General features: G+C 56.1%; 1 protein-coding gene and 1 long non-coding RNA gene across 11 annotated transcripts in view; one reads left to right on the forward strand and one right to left on the reverse strand.

Moving 5' to 3' along the window:
• The window catches only part of PC (pyruvate carboxylase), a 105,131-nt gene that overhangs the window by 17,520 nt on the left and 69,307 nt on the right, over nucleotides 1-18,304 (reverse strand). For 6 of the 10 annotated variants that reach the window (XM_082478193.1, XM_082478198.1, XM_082478199.1 and 3 more), the window contains 7 exons: nucleotides 5,616-5,751; nucleotides 5,316-5,500; nucleotides 4,284-4,449; nucleotides 4,045-4,190; nucleotides 3,805-3,922; nucleotides 3,364-3,515; nucleotides 1,371-1,489 (listed from right to left, as the gene is read on the reverse strand). In XM_082478193.1, the coding sequence (XP_082334319.1) occupies nucleotides 1,371-1,489; nucleotides 3,364-3,515; nucleotides 3,805-3,922; nucleotides 4,045-4,190; nucleotides 4,284-4,449; nucleotides 5,316-5,500; nucleotides 5,616-5,751 (1,022 nt within the window). Of the gene's footprint in view, nucleotides 1-1,370; nucleotides 1,490-3,363; nucleotides 3,516-3,804; nucleotides 3,923-4,044; nucleotides 4,191-4,283; nucleotides 4,450-5,315; nucleotides 5,501-5,615; nucleotides 5,752-9,134; nucleotides 9,346-18,304 lie in introns of all 10 variants that reach the window. The other 4 variants (XM_082478194.1, XM_082478195.1, XM_082478197.1 and 1 more) reach the window with 1 other exon arrangement.
• LOC309668440 lies at nucleotides 5,766-10,179 on the forward strand. Its single transcript, XR_014268235.1, has 3 exons — nucleotides 5,766-8,541; nucleotides 8,978-9,203; nucleotides 9,917-10,179. It is a non-coding gene; the product is annotated as an uncharacterized lncRNA (long non-coding RNA).

Here is an 18,304-nt window from a genome sequence, read left to right on the forward strand (position 1 = left end):
GGCCAGAGAGGCTGCAGCCCACCCAAGCTCTACGCAGCTAGTAACCTGGGAGGAACCTGCACCCCAGTCTGTGTCTGACATAAAACCTCTGCTCTCGAGCAAGCAAAGACTCCCATCCTTAGCAGAACAGGCTCAGAACAGGCTCAAGATTGACAACAGTTTTACAGCAACGCAATGGGGAAAGTCTCACGGGGCCAGAGGGTGAGGCCGGAGCATGTGCCTCGACTCAGCCTTTACCTCGAGAGAGCAAGGACCCTGAGGCCTTCCGTGCAGCTGCCGGGCAAAGGCAGGCGCCCCAGCAGCATCCCCAGTCTCAGGTGGGGTCAGGGGTCGGGGAAGGAACTGTCCGAAAAGTTCCATGGTGAGATGGACTGGCCCAAAGCTAGGGTGTAACACTTAAAAGGCTCAATGTATGTATTTTGAAACAATGAAAGGCCATATTAATTGTTTATAAAATGGGCAGGTTTTTTTGGAATGTCTATACGCAATGCTTGTGGGAGAACAAATTGGAACAAGGGATCTCAAAGGCTCTTTAGGTGAGATGTTGCTTATCCATTGCTCAGGTAATCCTACTAAAGGTGTCTGTCCTCAGAACTCTTCAGAGAGGTGGGCAAAGACTTAGGCCCAAAGATGTTAACTGACACACCCTTAATAACTACAAAAGCCAAACAACCTGATTGTCTAAAAATAGAGGAATATGTAGATAAGTTATAAAATACCCAGAAGATGCAATAGTGTGCAACCACTTAAAAGTATTTGGAAAGAATGGGAATGCCTTAGACAAATATTAAACTTTAAACGTAGAATAAAAGTTCTATACAAAACATCTCATTTGTGTCAAACTACTTATATAGTAAATAAAGATGGAAAGAAACCAAAAGATTTAGTGTGGGCGTAGGAGACACAGCACTGGGCTGGAGACGACCAGCTGTGTGACCTTGAGCAACTCTCTTAACCTCTCTGAGCCTCAGTTTCGTCATCTGAAAAATGGGGTTGAATGGCACCTTCTTCCCGTGAGGTCGTGATGTGCAGCACACAGCACAGCCTGCTGGGAACCTCCTCAGTATCCTGTTTCTGAGGGGTGGGGTCCTGAGTCATTTTTATTTGCTCCTTTGTACTAATTCTTACAGTAACCAGGTAATGCTCTTATAATAATAATTTTCATAAAAAGTAAGTACCTGGATCCCTAAATATTCTCTACCCGTGGACAGTGAGCCGAGCTCCTGCTGCCCACTCCCTAGGAACCACCTGGTGTGGGTTTCACACAAGATGGGGGAGACGCCCCTTCCCAGGACTGCTCCCCGCCATTTGCAGCCGCGGGCTGGTCACGGAGGCTGCCCCTGCGTCACTGGCTCGACCCCTGTGCTCACTCGGTGATCTCCTCGGTGACGGTGTGCTCCACCTGCAGGCGCGAGTTGACCTCAATGAAGTAGTGCTTGCCGTACTTGTCCACCAGGAATTCCACCGTGCCCGCGTTCTCGTAGCCCACCTGTGGGGTGGCCGCATCAGCAGGGCGCAGTGGTGGGAGCCCGATGGGGATGCAGGCTCACCCACTGGGCTGGTTCCATAATAGAACAGACTGCGGCAAACCCCACCCCAACCGATGGCAGGCAGCCCAGCAGCCCTGACCCCGGGAGGCGAGAGCCCAAAACCCACAAGGGGCCCCGGCCTGGACATCTACCCCAGGCCTCCGCAGGAACCTCTGAGGGCTGCACACAGCTTGTCTGGGTGAGACACGAGCAGAAGCTCCTGTCTGGCCCAGACGGCACCCTCTACCCAGCAGCTCCTCAGCTTTTGGGCACAGGCCCACCTGCGCATACCCTGGCCTCTCCTGGACCCTTCTTATTCTTAGAGGGTCTTCAGAAAGTTCCCCTCTACTTTACTCCATCATCACTTCTGGCCACTACCCAAAGAGATGCCATTTGAGAGGAACCAACAGATGAGGCTCTAACTCAAAATACAAGCCTAATTCTAGCTTCACTTCTGGTCCTACCAAAACCACAAACTAGACTTTACTCAGCTCCCTCAAATCTGTTCTGGAAGGAGACACAGCATAAGCCAATAAATAAGACCAAACTCAAGGCAAGAATAGTCCTCTTACAAAGGAACCAAAATCTCAACTATAATCAGACCCTAATCAACACCTCATGTTAGCCGTGGCTGGCTTTCCATTTGGGGAAGGTTACAGAAGCGTCCGTGGTCCGTGGGCACGGGCTGCCTGAGAGCCTGAGGGAGCTCAGCTCTGGAAGGAGAGCAGGCCCAGGGGCCGGCCTGGCAGCCGGGGAGAGCAGATCTGAAGAGATGTCCACTCGGGCCTCTGGGATGGGGAGGCAGAGGCGGGGGTAGGATGCCTGGCCTCTGAGCCGGGGTGGGGTCAGGGGGGCCCCAGCAGAACAGAGAGCAGGGTCCCTGCTGCAGCCTGGTCACACATGGCAGGCACTTTCCCGGGCCGGCCTGAGGGCAGTCACCCCACATCCCTGCAGAGACAGGCGGAGGAGGACCCGGGGAGCAAATGGGTTGCAATAGAGGTGATGTAGGGGACAGTTAACAGTAAGCGAGGGGCTTCCCTGGCGGCCCAATGGTTAAGAATCCGCCTGCCAATGCAAGGGACACGGGTTCGAGGCCTGGTCCGGGAAAATCCCACATGCCGCGGAGCAACTAAGCCCGTGAGCCACAGCTACTGAGCCTGCGCTCTAGAGCCCGTGAGCCACAACTATTGAGCCCCCACGAGCCACAACTACTGAAGCCCGCGCGCCTAGAGCCCGTGCTCTGCAACAGGAGAAGCCACCACAATGAGAACCCGAGGCACCGCAACAAAGAGTAGCCCCCGCTCGCCTCAACTAGAGAAAGCCCACACGCAGCAACAAAGACCCAGCGCAGCCAAAAAAAAAAAAAAAGAATAAGTGAGGAAGAGATGCCTGAATACTGTTCCTTAATCTTAACAGATGCCACCGACTCTCTCATTCCCTTTGTTCCAGGGGTTCGCTGGTACTGTGCAGAAACTCAATCTGTGCAGAGGGCACTAAGGAGGGGCCAGTGGCTCTTTCCCTCCTCTCTCGGCCTTTCTGGTCTCCAGGCTTGGCCTCTGGGCCCAGCGCCTCTGCGGCTGCATAGCAAGGATCCCGAGGGCCCTGCATCAGCCCTCAGTCCTCCTGCCCCCTTCCCGGAGCTGGTCACCCTGGGCCTCCCTGCTCTGCAGCAGCTGGCCCACATCTGGACCCCAGCAACCCAACCGCCGGCCGTGAGGCTTATGCCAGCAGGAGCTCAAAGCAAGCCTGCAGGAATGGGCTCCTTGTCTCCACATGGGGAGGAGCCCGTGCCCTTGGCTTTCAAACTCTGTCCCCGAGAGCCCCTGCCCTTCACCTGCTTTGCAAGTTTGACAGAGTCACTGGTGAGCCGGCTCCGAAGCTGGGGGTCCAGGTGGGCAGCAGGGGCGATCTCGACCACCTTTTGGTGCCGCCGCTGGATGGAGCAGTCTCGCTCGTACAGGTGCAGGATGTTCCCGTACTGGTCCCCTGGGGTGGAAGTAGACTGCGCTCAGCTCCTCCTGGGATCCAGACACCCCTGAGCTCCTGACGATCCCCGCGCAAGCACTGCGGCCACTCGGCACAGCTCCCAGCGGTGGCTCAGCCAGGACAGAAATGGGCACAACGGAGGCCTCGGGCCCGACCAGCATGGCCCCACAGCCCACCTTCCTGGGGAGGGTCTTCCTGAAGGAGAGCCCCTGCAGCTTTCCCCAAGCCAGAAGGAGCGGGGCCTCTGCAGCTGCCTTGCGCTGTGGCCCCCGGAACGCGCCCCACTCACCCAGGATCTGCACCTCGATGTGGCGCGGCTTCTCAATGAACTTCTCCACGAACAGCGCCCCATTCCCGAAGGCGGCCAGAGCCTCTGAGTAGGCCCGGGTGTAGTTCTCCTCCAGCTCCTGGGAGCGCAGGCGAGGGCCAAGGAGACAGTGAGTCCCAAGCTCGGCCGTGCACGGCCCCGCCCGCCCCCAGCACCCCAGTCCCTCTGCAGGTGGTCTCCCAGCCCTCAGCGCCCGCTCACCTCATAGCTCTGCACGACCCTCATGCCGCGCCCCCCGCCCCCATAGGCGGCCTTGAAGATAATGGGGAAGCCGTAGGTGTTGGAGAAATCGTGAGCCTCCTGCAGGGAAGTGATGGGGGTGGCTGTACCGGGGACCACGGGGACACCTGGTGGGATACAGGCAGGTCAAGCCGAAGCCCGCCAGCAGCGCCCCCGCCCCGGACAGCCCCTCTCAGGAGCTGCGTGGCCCCCATCCTCACCTGCAGCGATGGCGATGGCCCGGGCCTCCACCTTATCTCCCATCTTGCGGACCACCTCAGGGCTCGGCCCAATGAACCGAATCCCGGCATCCTGGCAGGCCTGGGCAAAGTCTGCTCGCTCTGACAGGAACCCATAGCCAGGGTGCACGGCATCCACGTTGTTTTCCTGGCGGGGGTGTGGTGGCGTCAGAAGAGTGGAGCTCCCCTCGAAGCCCTTCACAAAGGCCCGCCCAAACCCTGCAGCCCTCGCGCCTGCCCCCACTCACTTGCTCCATTCATTCACTCACTCACTCATTCCCTCACTCACTCATTCGCTCACTCTCTCATTCACTCACTCACTCATTCATTCGCTCACTCACTCATTCCTTCACTCACTCATTCACTCACTCACTCATTCACTCACTCATTCCTTCACTCACTCATTCCTTCACTCACTCATTCACTCACTCATTTGCTCACTCACTCACTCATTCCTTCACTCACTCATTGACTCATTCCTTCACTCATTCACTCATTCCTTCACTCACTCATTGACTCATTCCTTCACTCACTCACTCTCACTCATTCCTTCACTCACTCATTCGCTCACTCATTCACCCATTCCTTCACTCACTCATTCACTCACTCACTCACTCATTCCTTCACTCACTCACTCATTCCTTCACTCACTCATTCACTCATTCCTTCACTCATTCACTCATTCCTTCACTCACTCATTGACTCATTCCTTCACTCACTCATTCACTCTCACTCATTCCTTCACTCATTCGCTCACTCACTCATTTGCTCACTCACTCATTCACCCATTCCTTCACTCACTCATTCACTCATTCCTTCACTCACTCACTCATTCCTTCACTCATTCACTCATTCCTTCACTCACTCATTCACTCATTCCTTCACTCACTCACTCACTCACTCATTCATCCCTTCACAGGGACTCACTGCCAGTAGTGTCAAGTTTTGGGGGGGCAGGCACAGGACCCAGGCCTGGCCCTCAAGAGGCCCCCATCCCAGCCCAGCCCCGCTCACCTTGGCCACCTTGATGATGTCTGGGATGTGCAGATAGGCCTGCACCGGGGCGAGGCCGCGGCCGATGAGGTAGGCTTCGTCTGCTTTCTGTCGGTGCATCTGGCCAGTGTCCTGCTCCGAGTAGACAGCCACGGTGCGGATGCCCAGCTCCGTGCAGGCCCGGAACACGCGGATGGCGATCTCGCCTGGGGCCGGGGGTGGGCAACAGGATGGGAATTTAGATCCCCGGGTCCTAAGAGATGCAGAAACAGGGGCAGGGAGCTGGGGCAGGGGCTGGACGCTGGCTCCCGCTGTGCTCACCTCTGTTGGCCACCATGACCTTCTTGATAGGCTTGTATTCCAGGCGCCGGACACTGGGCGAGGCAGCGGGGGCAGTGGAGGTTCGGCGGATACCTAGGAGCCTCAGGCCCCCACGGATAGTTTGAAACTTCAGCATCTAGGGAGGGAAGTCATGGCCAGGTTAGAGAAGCCTCAGCTCGGAGGGTCCCCAGGAAGAGCGGGGGTCCTGCGCCAGCCTCCCGGCAGTCCCGCATGAAAGCCAGCACCACTGCTGCCTCGATTCCTCCCTGCGGGGCTGAGTGACTATAGGGAAGGGAGCAAATGCACACCCAAATGGCACGCCAAGCTTACCCTAATACTCTCATACTCACTATAATTTCTAAAGCACCGCACTCCAAGCTTTTAAAGCAATTTCAGAGACCAGCTGGCAGCCCTGCATGACCACGGTGTGTGACGTCAGGGTCCCCTCTGCTGGGCACAGCTGTCCGGGCAGCCCCAGACTTCAGAACCTTCGTGCCCCACACTGACGCCTGCGTCCCTCCCTCAGGGTTCCGTCTGGCTGGGCAGGGAGGGTGACAGTGGATCTCCTCAGGAGCGAACCCGCATCAGTGTGCTCTCGGGAAGCACAGCCTCTGCTTGGTTAAAATGCAGATTTCTTCAAACTGCAGAAACCTTCCTTGCTACAAGGGCTACTAAGTAAATTAGTCATGAAACCCAGCTGAGGGCCAGTGAAACGGGCCAGTCACAAAAAGACAAATACAGCATGATTCCGCTTAGATGAGGTCCCTAGAGGAGTCAAATTCACAGAGACAGACAGTGGGAGGGTGGGGGCCAGGGGATGGGGGAGGGGATGGGGAGTGCTTAAAGGGGACAGAGTCTCAGTTTTGCAAGACAAAAAGTGCTGGAAATGGCCAGTAGTGACGGTTGCACAACGATGTGAATGTACGTAATGCCAGTGAACTAACTATACACTTAAAAATAGTTAAGATGGCAAATTCTGTTATATCAATATATATTTTATCACAATAAAAATAAACTGAGGGCAATTTACATCCCAGGATGTAGAACATCTTCAGCGGTCAACCACCCGCCTCATTTTACAAATGAAGAAAACCAAGGCCCAGGCGAGCTTTAAGAAGTGTGTTCAAAGTCACACAGCTGTTACAGCAGAGCCCAAACTGGCATTCGGTCCTTTTACCCCTGCTCCGGTGCCTTTATCCAGCTAACCACATGAACTATTTCTTAGTAAAGTTTAAATGCTTGACTCAACCATTTTGTTTTAAGTAAGGAGCACAAAAATATATATATTTTTATATATAAGAACCTCAGCATCATATTATGGCCAACAAGACGGATAAGGGGAAATAAAGACCAAATAGAAAGACAAGAGAAGAAAAGAAATAAGGAAATAAAGAGAAGAAAGAGAGAAGAGGGAAGCCCTCAGACCAGGGGAGAGAGGGCGGCCCGCCGAGCATCAACCCCGCCAGGCACAGCACCAGCCGAGGGCGGCGAGAACAAGGCAGGAAGGCCTCGGCTCTCACAGGTGGCAGACCCAGGGACGGAGACGAGAAAAGGAAAAAAACAGACAGAAATAAGGTCCTTTCAGATCATGACTAGTGCCCCAAGGGCAAGAAAACAGGTAACATTTTGTGAATTAGCGGGTGGGGGGCTGGATATTAAGTGGGCCTCTCCGAGGAGGGCACAGACGTGGGGACCTAAATGGAGGAAGCCGCAGCCACACACAGATCTGATCTGCAGGGAACGCACCCCAAGCACAGTAACAGCCATGGCCAGGGACCCGAGGGAAGAAGGAGCTGGGTGTGTCCAAGAAAGATCCGCTTTGACAGCTGGGGGCAGGGACACCACGGCTGAAGGTGGGACGGGCCAGGCTGCTGAGGCCTCTGGGTGCGTCCGCCTCTCATCCAACATGGTGGTGGAGGGCACGACCTGCTGCGTGTTTGGAAAAGATGCCTGGGTTGGGAGCAGCAAGGACGGAAAGAGGGTGCACGTGTGGGGCTGTGCAGGGGCTGAGACAGAGACAGCACCTCTGACTGGGGGGGACAGAGGGGGTGGGGAGGTATTTGGGGTACAACAGGCTAGATTCGCTGAGACCCACTGTGGAACATGAGGGGAAGGAAGAAGCCCAGGATGGGCGACTGGAAGTGCCTCCCGCACCTCGGGAGAGACCAGACTGGGGGTGGGGACGGGCTGCCGAAGAGGTCAGAGCCAGGCAGGAAGCCTGGGTGCTTCAGCAAAAGGGTGGGGTTGGAAGCCCTGGGCCTGGGGTAGATCTGCTGGGGACAGAACAGTCAAGAGAGCAGCGGCGGGTGCACCAACGTTGAGTCTGGATGAGGAGGAAGAGCCAGCGAAGGAGGCTGAGGGAGGAAAGCCAGGAAGCGCCGTGGGGCTGGGGCAGAAGCTCTCGGGAGTTGAGAGCCAACAGGGGCAGAGGCGAGGGCGGGAGGTGGGCGCCCGGGGTCCCACCCAGCAGTGCGAATGTCAGGGGTGGGCAGCAGCCTCGCTGGGCTCTGGCTCGTCTTCTAAAATGGAGCACACAGTCCTTACTTATTAATACAAAGTGGACGAACCTGGCAGACACCCCAGTACGCGCCATGCAGGTTAACATCATACCAGCAGGAAACGGCCATCACATGCCTCCTGACGGGCGGCCAAGAAGGACCTGCGGGTGTTCCTGCCACAGATGCCCAGCCTGAGTCTAATCGGGAGGCAACACAAGGCAAACCCAGACTGAGGGACGTTCCACCAAACCACTGGCCTGCACTCTTCACACGTGTCAAAGGTCATGAGGGACAAAGACTAAAGAACTTCCAGGTTAAAGGAGACTAAAGAGCCATAACAACGAAATGCACATGTGCTCCTGGATTGGATCTTGGATTTCAGCTGCGATAAAGGACATTAGGGGGACAACTGACAAAATTTAAATAAGGTCTGTACGTTAGAAACGAGTATTGTGTCAATGTTAATCGTTGTACTGTGGTTACTTTAGAGAATATCCTCATTCTTAGGGAAAAAACACTTAAGTGTTTAGGAGTTTAAGGGCATCATATCTGCAACTTACACTCAAATGGTTCAGGGAAAATCATGAGAATAATGAAGTAAACGTGGTCAACATTATTTGGGAAATTACGGTAAGGGGTGTGAGAGAATTCTCTGTACTGCTTTTGCAGCCTGTCTGTGGGTCTGAAGGAAATAAGCCATGCTCCAGCTGACGCCGATGGAGGAGCTACCCAAGGGAGCCCCCAGGACCTGCTCACAGTTGGTGCCAATGTACCAGCTGGGCCTCAGAGTGGAAACATTTGACTCCCACACCTTTCTGAAAGCCAGTGAACTTCAGATGCTATCCTGTTATCTCCCCCTCACAGGTCTACTGGCAGCACCTAATCCTCTGCACCGGCTTCCGGATTCAGACACACACCCACTAGGAGGGAAGCACTTTCCCAGCAGAGCAGCCAGAAGCAGGCAGGCCCTGGCGGTCGATGGCGCACACCCCGGGGAGCAGGTGTGGGATGCAAACCTCACCCTCGTCCTGGGCACCAGATGCCTGCTCTGCTCAGGGCTGCAGGAGGGATCTTCCTCACTTATCTACAGGTGAGCAGCCTTACAGCTGGTACCACTGGCACGGAGATTCTCCATCCTCCAGGGACGTTTCAACTATTTCCAGGGAGGCACGCTCCTTTCTCCCGCTTGGGTGGGTTTACTCCTGAGGACTCCTTAGGCACTACGCATTGTCCTGTGGATAAATAGACATTTCTGTCCTCTCCCCAACCACACATGCCCCAATCCCTTTTCCAAAGAAAGAGATCCCTGGAGGTTATGCCCCCAGGCTGGGTGCCAAGTGCCTCCCTAGCTCAGTCAGCAAACAAGGGAGTCTGAATTATCCGGCCTTAGAGACCCACACACATTTCTGCATTTGACCCTCACACATGCTCTAGACAGCAAGGGCTTCCCTGGCATCCCACTTTACAAACCAAGAAACCAGGGTCTGGGCACTGGGTGGCGGAGGTGGGGGGGGGTCTGAATGCCCCAGAACCCCCTGTCCTGTGCAGACGGAAGCAAACATCAGCCTGGACTTGAGACCTGAGCAGACCCTGGGGTGCGGGAGTGAGCAGGCAGATGTTTATAGAAGGGGAAAGGTCATGGTCCTTCGCTGAAGTCAGAGCAGTGGGGAAAGTGGGCAAAAGTCAGCCCACCCACCGGCTGGCAGACCAGTGTGAACCTGGAGTCAGCAGGCCTGGGTCTGGGCACCTGAGGCCTCATTCCCTCCTCTGTAGAAGTGGCTAACACCACCCCAACCTCAGCAGGTCGTCCTGTGGATCACTGAGCAGGGGCCCTGAGCGCCATGCCTGGGCGATGAACGTGGCCGCCATCGCCATCTTCCCACTGGCCTTTCCTCCCTGATGAGTGCGGGGCACGAGAAGGAACCCCCGGCTCTGGTGCCCACACCCGCAGGGCTCTCATTCCCGCCCAAACCAGCGATGCGGCCACCTGCCCAGTGGCTCTCGCTGGACAAGGGCCGGCACATGCGCACACGGAGAGCGGACCGCGTTCTCGGGTGGGAAGACCCACACCCGACAAGAGAGCCCCGGGGCACTCACCCCGCACCAGCCAGGCACCCAGGGCTGCTTCTGCCCAGGGAGGCCACGCCATCCGCTCGGCCTAAGTCACTGGCCCAGGGTACAAAGTTCTCCCGCCCCAGACTGCTGGAGGCAGGGACGGCTGCCAAGGCTGAAACTGGGGGAAGGGGCGCCCCGGAGCAGGGGAGGCAGGGAGGCTGGGTCACGCAGGCAGCAGGAGCTTCACAGCCCAAAGCCTGCTCCCCGATCCCCAGGGACAGGGAAAGAGCATGAAGGAGGTGTTCTTTTTTTAAAAATTAATTAATTAATTAATTAATTTGGCTGCGTTGGGTCTTCCTTGCTGCACGCGGGTTTTCTCTAGTTGCGGCGAGCGGGGGCTGCTTTTCATTGCGGTGCGCGGGCTTCTCATTGCAGTGGTTTCTCTTGTTGCGGAGCACAGGCTCTGGGCATGTGGGCTTCAGTAGTTGTGGCTCGCGGGCTCTAGAGCGCAGGCTCAGTAGTTGTGGTGCATGGGCTCAGTTGCTCCGCGGCATGTGGGATCTTCCGGACCAGGGCTTGAACCCGTGTCCCCTGCATTGGCAGGCGGATTCTTAACCACTGCGCCACCAGGGAAGCCCGAAGGAGGTGTCCTGAGGCAGGACACCAGCCGGGAGCGGGACAGCGGACTTCCTGCTGCCCCTGCAGGTGAAAGGCACAGAAACGTCAGCCAACAGGCAGAGTGGGGTCTGGGGAGGCTGGTCAGACGGGGCCCTTGTGGATGCCCGAGGGCACGGGTCACACTGCCCCTGAGAGCCTAGGCACAGCCCCGTAGCTCAGTTCCCGGCTTAGTCGCAAGCGACCCCCACCCCCTGACCCCGCAAAGCCAGGCTTGGGTCCTGAGGACACAAAGGTGAATAAAAATCCTGCTGCGTTCCCAGGCCACCTCAGAACTTGGTTAACCCAGCACCCAGCCTTTTCCCTTGTCAAGTCCCACTCCCCTCCCAGACCTGAAACCCAGGGGGTTCGGCTGCCTGGTGCCTCCTAAGGCCTTTCCAGAATCAACTTCAGCTGGGAGAAAACCTGCAGGACAGAGGTGGGCCACCTCACAGAGGCCTCCCTTCCAGGAAGCAGGCCCTTCGTGGGTCGAGTGTGTGATGCATTCACTCTGGCTGTGTCGAGTCTGAGGGTCCGGGGTGGGCCGAAGGAGGAGCGGAGTGGGCGGAATCCCGCTTGGCGTGGCGGAGGCGGGCAGGCAGGCACCCGGTGAGGCCCGGCCGCAGCAGCCCAGCGCCTGAGGTGTGAGCGTGGCCAGGCCTCAGGGGACCAAACTCCCTTCTGCAGCCCTCCTAGAGGGGCTGCCTCTGGCATTCAACGGGACCCCCGCCCTGAGGCCAAACTCTGGCATCCTGGAGTGACCTGAGTGCCAGCCCCTCCTCACAGCGCCACTTTCGCGGAGCACTGGCCTTCCCGCAAGCACCGTTGCAGGTAGCACCCTCGTCCCCTCACTGCAGGGCAGAGCACAGGTGACGGCACCGGTCACAGGAGGGCGGTGGGGGCAAGGCCCAGGCTCCCACCATGGGTGCCACACTGTGCCTTGCTTTTGGGCTTTCGATTGTGGGATGGGAACCCAGAAGTCCTCAAGGTCGTTGGCAGTTTGGCTGAAAATCTTCCTTAAAAACGCCGAGGCCTTCGTTAACCAAACCCGACGCCCTGGGAAGCCCTTGTGTTCTGTTGCATCAGCTGACCTTGCCCAGGGGAGCCACAAGCCTTCAGCAAGGGCGGCTGCTCTGCGGACGGACGGACAGGACTCCCCCACTGGCTGGGTTCCCCCGGGGGGGGAGGCCCCTTGGAGGAGCCAGGGCACAGCCAGCCTCTGGTCACCTGCCTCGGGGACGCCACTTTGCCTTGCTCAGTGCCAGTGGCACACGTGAGCAAAAATCTCCTTTTCTGACCTCAGAGATGGGGGAGTGATGAGCAAGAGAAAAGCAACCGCCACCGCCCAAAGATCCCTTACCCGGTTTCCTCTCCAGAGAGCCGACAAGCCCAAAGAGGCCCGTTTGCTATTTTTGCAAATGCCAGCTGACAGATCCCTTTCCTTGGCCCCAGGTTGTGCATTAGAGACGGGGAGGAAGACGGCTTTGACTCTCACTTGGGACGTGTAAACAACGCCAGCAAGAATGAGGCACAGGGAGGCGGGGAGTGTCGGGAACACCTGTTTCTCCCCCGCTGCCTCTCAGCGTGACTCCACAGACAGTCTCGACTTCTCTTCCAGCTTCAATCCTCCCCCCAACACTGAATGGATAAGCTCAGTGTTCTCCTTCCAGAAGGGAGTGGTGACGATTCAGTCACTAGGGTGCTGACAACAACCTGGGGCACGAGGCAGGGGGAGGTAGCGACATCGTCTGCCAGGCCCGGTGACCTGACCTGACCTGCCCCTGCGGCTTTTACAACATCCAACACTCGCCAAGCTCCACCTCCGTGCCAGGCCGGTGCCAGCAGGTGGGGACACAGCGGGGACCAGCACACCTAGCAGAGTCTCTACTCTTTCCCAGGCACTGGGCTCCGCACGTACTAACTCAGGTCAGCCTCACAGCTGCTTATCACTCCCTTTGACAGAAGGAACCAGGCATAGTGGGATTAAGTCACACTCAAGGTCAGCCAGCAGGGGCAGTTCTGAGCCCACTCTGTTCGTCTCCTTCTAGAGCAAGAGCGCTGACCCATTAGGGCGTCCTCACCTAACTAAAGGAAGACGTTATGGCTTTCGTCAGAAGCACAGCGTGACAGGCACTTGGAAACCAAAAGCCAAAACCCCACTCCTGATAAAAATGTGTTACTGCCTGAACTCCGGCAGGGCCACCAGTGGGGCTCTGCACTTCTCACCAGGGAGCAGGCTAACGGTGCCAGCAATCATGTGTCCCTGATGAGCTAGGGCAGTTTCAATGCATCCAATAAATCATCAGAATGTCACTAGAGGTCCCATTACTTCAGACCTAAACTACACCTCCCAGGCTGTCTCTTGCGACCAAGAGCAGCACAGAATTCCACTGTCAAGCCATCACCATCCAAATTTTGGTCCAGACAATAAAGCCACTGGGCTCAGGGTGGACGTGCTCTCAGCCAGAGCAGCCTTGCTGGGATCAGGGTAGGCGGCCACCTGAATAGCTGTTGTAGCCAAGCATCGGGCCCTGGAATGTTCCTTCGAGGATCTGTATTGCTTCCACCCTAAATATCCCTGTTCTTCACACAGCAGCTCCTGCAGACTCAGAGGGCAACCGTGGGCAGGAGGCACAGAGGAAAGGAAAGCCGTGGCCCTGCTTTGGGGGTGGCTGGCTGATGTGTTAGTTTTGGAAGCCCACAGACTGAACTGCCCGCCCCCAGTCCCCAAGTCCCTGAGCACATCCATCTCAGACGTGTGTTGGAGCAGCCAGATGGGGTGAGAAGGAGGGAGAGTGGGTCAGAAACAGGCCCCAGGAATCTCCAAATTAACTAGTGAGGCTCCTACACAATTACTTCCTACTACCCGCCCCCAGCACTAGCACCTCCACCAGGCTTTATCCCCTGCCCCCAGCAGGCCTCAGTGGCTGGCTGCAAGCAAAAGCAGGTCAGAACCAGAAAGAAAGAGTTCTTGGTCGAGGACCCCACGCTGTGGCAGAAGCGAGCCTCTGATGGAGGGGGCTGCCCTCGGGGAGCCTTCCTTCCAGGCAGCTCCGCGCTGTCCTAAACGTGTCCGATGGTGGCCCGGGGCTGGAGGCCAACGGGGACAGATGAAAGGGAAAGACTCCGCCTGACTTTCAGGGCTGCAGCGACTGATATCAAAGCGCCCAAGAGAGGACACACCAAGGCCGAGATTTCTGAGTAGGGGGAGCTGAAGGGAGGACACGAGAAACAATGAAGGTGACAGATGAAGAAGAAAGGGGCACGAGAACATCAAAGGCAGGAAGAGACTCGGAGCGGAAACAGCGCGGGGCCTGGGGCAGCACAGCCCGCCTCCCACCCTGAGCGGCGGGGCTCTGCATCGCCCCTGGTAACCCTCGATTTAGGCGGCAGGCAGAGGGGAGAGGGGGGAACAGCGGCACCTGGGACCACGGGCCCTGCGTGGGCCAAGGGGATTTGTGGACTGGGAAACGGAGGAGGCTCAGAGAGAGAGGCGCATGAGGACTGATCAAGGCCCGCAAGGGAGTGGCAGGAAGTAGAGGGTGAGGAGGGGGCCCGGTGGGCACGGCAGCGGCTGCCCTGTCCCAGCCTCATTTGAGGGCAGGGAGACTTTCAGGGCAAACACTGCCCCCTGGTGCAAAAGGAGTGCTACTGCCAACCTGCGCACGCCTGCCTGGGGACCTGAACGTCGGGCCAGGCTCACAGCGGGAAGGCCACTCGCGCGAATTTCTCCACATCCTTTAGGTGCCACTCAGGAAGGCCTTCCTGGACACCCCCCCCTCCCCAGCCAGCTCAGACACCCTTCCTCGGGAGGCCATCTGTCTTCAGTGCAGCTCTGTCACTGTCCCTGCCACACCCCGTCCTCCTGCTTGTGGGGGTTCTTGGTGAGGTTGTGTCTGTGTCCTCAAGAAGGAGCACTTAGCGCTTCCCTGGTGGTGCAGTGGTTAAGAATCCGCCTGCCGATGCAGGGGACATGGGTTCGAGCCCTGGTCTGGGAAGATCCCACATGCCGCGGAACAACTAAGCCCGTGCGCCACAACTACTGAGCCTGAGCTCTAGAGCCTGTGAGCCACAACTACTGAGCCCATGCGCCACAACTACTGAGCCCGTGTGCCACAACTACTGAGCCTACGTGCCGCAACTACTGAAGCCTGCGCACCGCAACAAAGACCAAACACAGCCAAAAATAAATAAAAAATAAAGAAATTTATTTAAAAAAAATGAAATTAAAAAAAAAAAAGGCGCACTTAATATTATAACGATTCCCTGACCCATCTCACTAGACACTGTGAGGACTTGGCGATGGGATTCTCGGTCTGTTTTGTCCCCCACTGTCTCCCTAGCACTCTGCCCAGTGCCTGACACCGAGATTAAATGTCTGGGGAATGAATGAGTGAATGAATGAATGACTGCTCCAGGCCACATGAGCTTGCAGAGTACTGTGAGCCCAGAAATACTGTGGCGCGCCTAGACAAAGATGAATAAGGCATGGCCCCTCCTGGGAGCAGCACACACAAGCTAAAGGGACACACAGGTGTCCCTTACACACAGATAAGAGCCCAAAGTGTTGACAAGGGAGGTCAAAGGGGCAAGGTCAGCAAAAAATACCTCCCAGCCTGAGGGTGGGAACCAGGACAGCATTTCAAGGCTGAGAGGGGTGACAGGCACTAAAGACTCAATTCTAACCATGGCTGGACAATGCTTTGCAGGGAGACGGACACCAAAACACAGCAGGCATGCAGGTGGTCCAGAAAGCTCCCTGACACCTTCGTGGCACACCCACCCCAGCTGGCGAGTCACATAGGACCTCGTCCCCACTCGCTCACTCAGGTCACCCCAGTTTCAAGGTGGTAGGAAAGTGGACACCAGTGTATGGGCTGAATTTTGTTCCCCAAAGAGATACGTGGGAGTGCCAACCCCCAAGACCTCAGAATGTGACTTTAGTTGGAAATAAGGTCTTTTTTTTTTTTTTTTTTTTTTTGGGCCGCTCTGCACAGCATTTAGGATCTTAGTTCCCTGACCAGGGGTCATGCCCCCTGCAGTGGAAGTGCGGAGTCCTAACCACTAGACCACCAGGGAATTCCCCAAAATAAGGTCTTTACAGAGGTAATCAGTGAAAATGAGGTCACTAGGGTGGGCCCAAATCCAATATGTTTGGTGTCCTTATAAGAAGATGAAATTTGAACATAGAGACAGACACACACAGATGGAAGACCATGTGGAGACACACAGGGAGAAGACAGCCATGTGCCTGGAGAGAACGCCAAGGATTGCTGGAAACACCGGAAGCTGGAAGAGATAAGGAAGGATCCCCCCCTTGAACTGTCAGAGGGAGCGTGGCCCTGCCGACACCTTGATTTTGGACTTCTGATCTCCAGACTGTGAGACAATAAATCTCTGCCGTAAGCCATCCCGTTTTTGGTTTTTTGCTATGGCAGCCCTAAGAAACTAACAGACCCACGTTCCCCATAAATGACCAGAACCTATAGAGACCCTAAAACCAGGGGCTGGGGAACAAGGTGTTAAAAACGCCCCCTTGAGAATTCCCTGGTGGCCCAGTGGTTAGGACTTCACACTTCCACTGCAGAGGGCATGGCTTCAATCCCTGGTCAGGGAACTAAGATCCTGCAAGCCGCACAGCGCTGCCAAAAATTGTTTTTAAAAATAAAAAATAAAAACACTCCCTTCTCTCACCCGCTCATCCTGAAGCAGGCCAAGCGGGGGCCTTCAGAGCACGGAGCTATTTACGGCTGTGATCAGCACCCCCTCTGGGCCAGGAAAGGCCGAGTGGGTGGCAGCAAAAACGAGCCTGTGAACAGTGCCGACGCCAACACGTGGCTGCATGGAGAGAGGGCAGAGCCAGCAGGAAGACCTCCTGAAGACACACACCAGGGACGAATCAAAGGACAAGGAGGAAGAAGGGAGGTGGTTCAGGCGTGGGGACAGCGGGAGCAAAGACAAAGGAGCAAACAGCCTGGCAAATGTCCACTGAGGCCAGAGGCAGGGAGTGAGGTTGTCCAGGAGACCAAGCGCAGACACCTAGACTCCAGGTCACGAGCCTGCATGCACAGCAAGGGGCGCAGACTTACCCTCAATGTCAGGGGATGTGACCCAGGAAACTAGGCAGGGGAGGAGGGATTTGCAATTTAGAGGGACCACTCTGGCTGTTCTGAGGAAGATGAATTTGAGGAGGAAAGACTAGAGGTGGAAGAAAAACAAGGAAGATGTTCTAATGTAGGTAAGAAACATGCCGGAAGTACTCCTCCAGCACCTGTTCGACTAGGGGTAAAGAGGCCACAGGTAAGGGTGGCTCTTGGCTCCTGTTTTAAGGGAACGGGTGAACAGTGGCGACGCCAAGTTAAGGAACACAGAAGCGGATGTAGGTAGCGGCCGGCAAGTTCAGTTTTGACCCTGATGAGCTTGAATTAACTGCAAGCTATCCAGCTGGGGAGTCCAAACAGGCGGCTGGACGTGAGCGTGACGCTGAAGGAGAACTCTGAGCAGGAGACGGAGGTCTGGGAGCCACGTCCTGCTGGGGACGTGAGGGCAGGAGGCATGGACGGGATGGCCAGAAACACCCACCAGCCAGGATGAGCAGAGGGACACCCAGGGGCCAGCCAGGGCTGTGGGCGCATGGTGAGCGCCAGGGTTCCGAGGAATGTCAATGTCTAAGGCAGCAGAGCTCTGATAAGGAGTGAAAAAAACAGACATGGGATTTGGCAGCAGAGGGCTCACTGGTGGCCTCAGCGGTGGCTCAGAGGGGCTAGAGGTAAAAGTGAGTTAGTGGGAGGTGAAGAGGTCTCTACTGCAAACTCCCCAAGGTCTGGACAAGGACGTCCTAACTTAATGTTCAAGTAAGAAGAGGAGAAATGCAGGATGAGCATTTGAGGATCCTAGACGATCCTAGAGGGTACTAGGATCGAGGGACCCTCCCTCCCTCCCTTCCTCTCTCCCTTCCTTCCTTCCTCCCTTTCTTTCTTTCTTTTTCTTTTCCTTATGAAACATTTGAAAAATACAGACAATACAGCTAGCAATATATATAAGACCCAGAAACTCAGAATAAACTGATGTCACTATGTTGACATATTTGCTTCACATTTTACGGTAAGAACGAGGTCTGGTGAAATGTATGGATCGAACACAGGGGTTCATTTCTACCCTTCTGAAATCCCACTAAAACATCGGTAAAAGGATCTTTTTAAAAAGAGCACAAACCCCCAAGGACAAATGGGAAAGCCAAGGGCAGCAGATGAGAGAGGCCCCTAAAACTGAACGATGCACAGCATGTGGGCAAGTGGCAATGACTGGGGGTGGGGGGTGGAGAGCACGCAGAGGAATCCACAGAGTGAGCAAATTCGAGTTGCAGGCTCCCGGGAAGTTCAGAACTTAGTGGGTCGGCTGGACAGTGGGGCTGCAAACAGGAGGCTGGTTACAGTCTAAGGGAGTGAGAGCCCCAGACCCGTCTCCCCACCACAGCCCAGC

The sequence above is a fragment of the Balaenoptera physalus genome (assembly GCF_965194825.1).
Source record: "Balaenoptera physalus genome assembly, chromosome: 10".
NCBI classification, from domain to species: domain Eukaryota; kingdom Metazoa; phylum Chordata; class Mammalia; order Artiodactyla; family Balaenopteridae; genus Balaenoptera; species Balaenoptera physalus.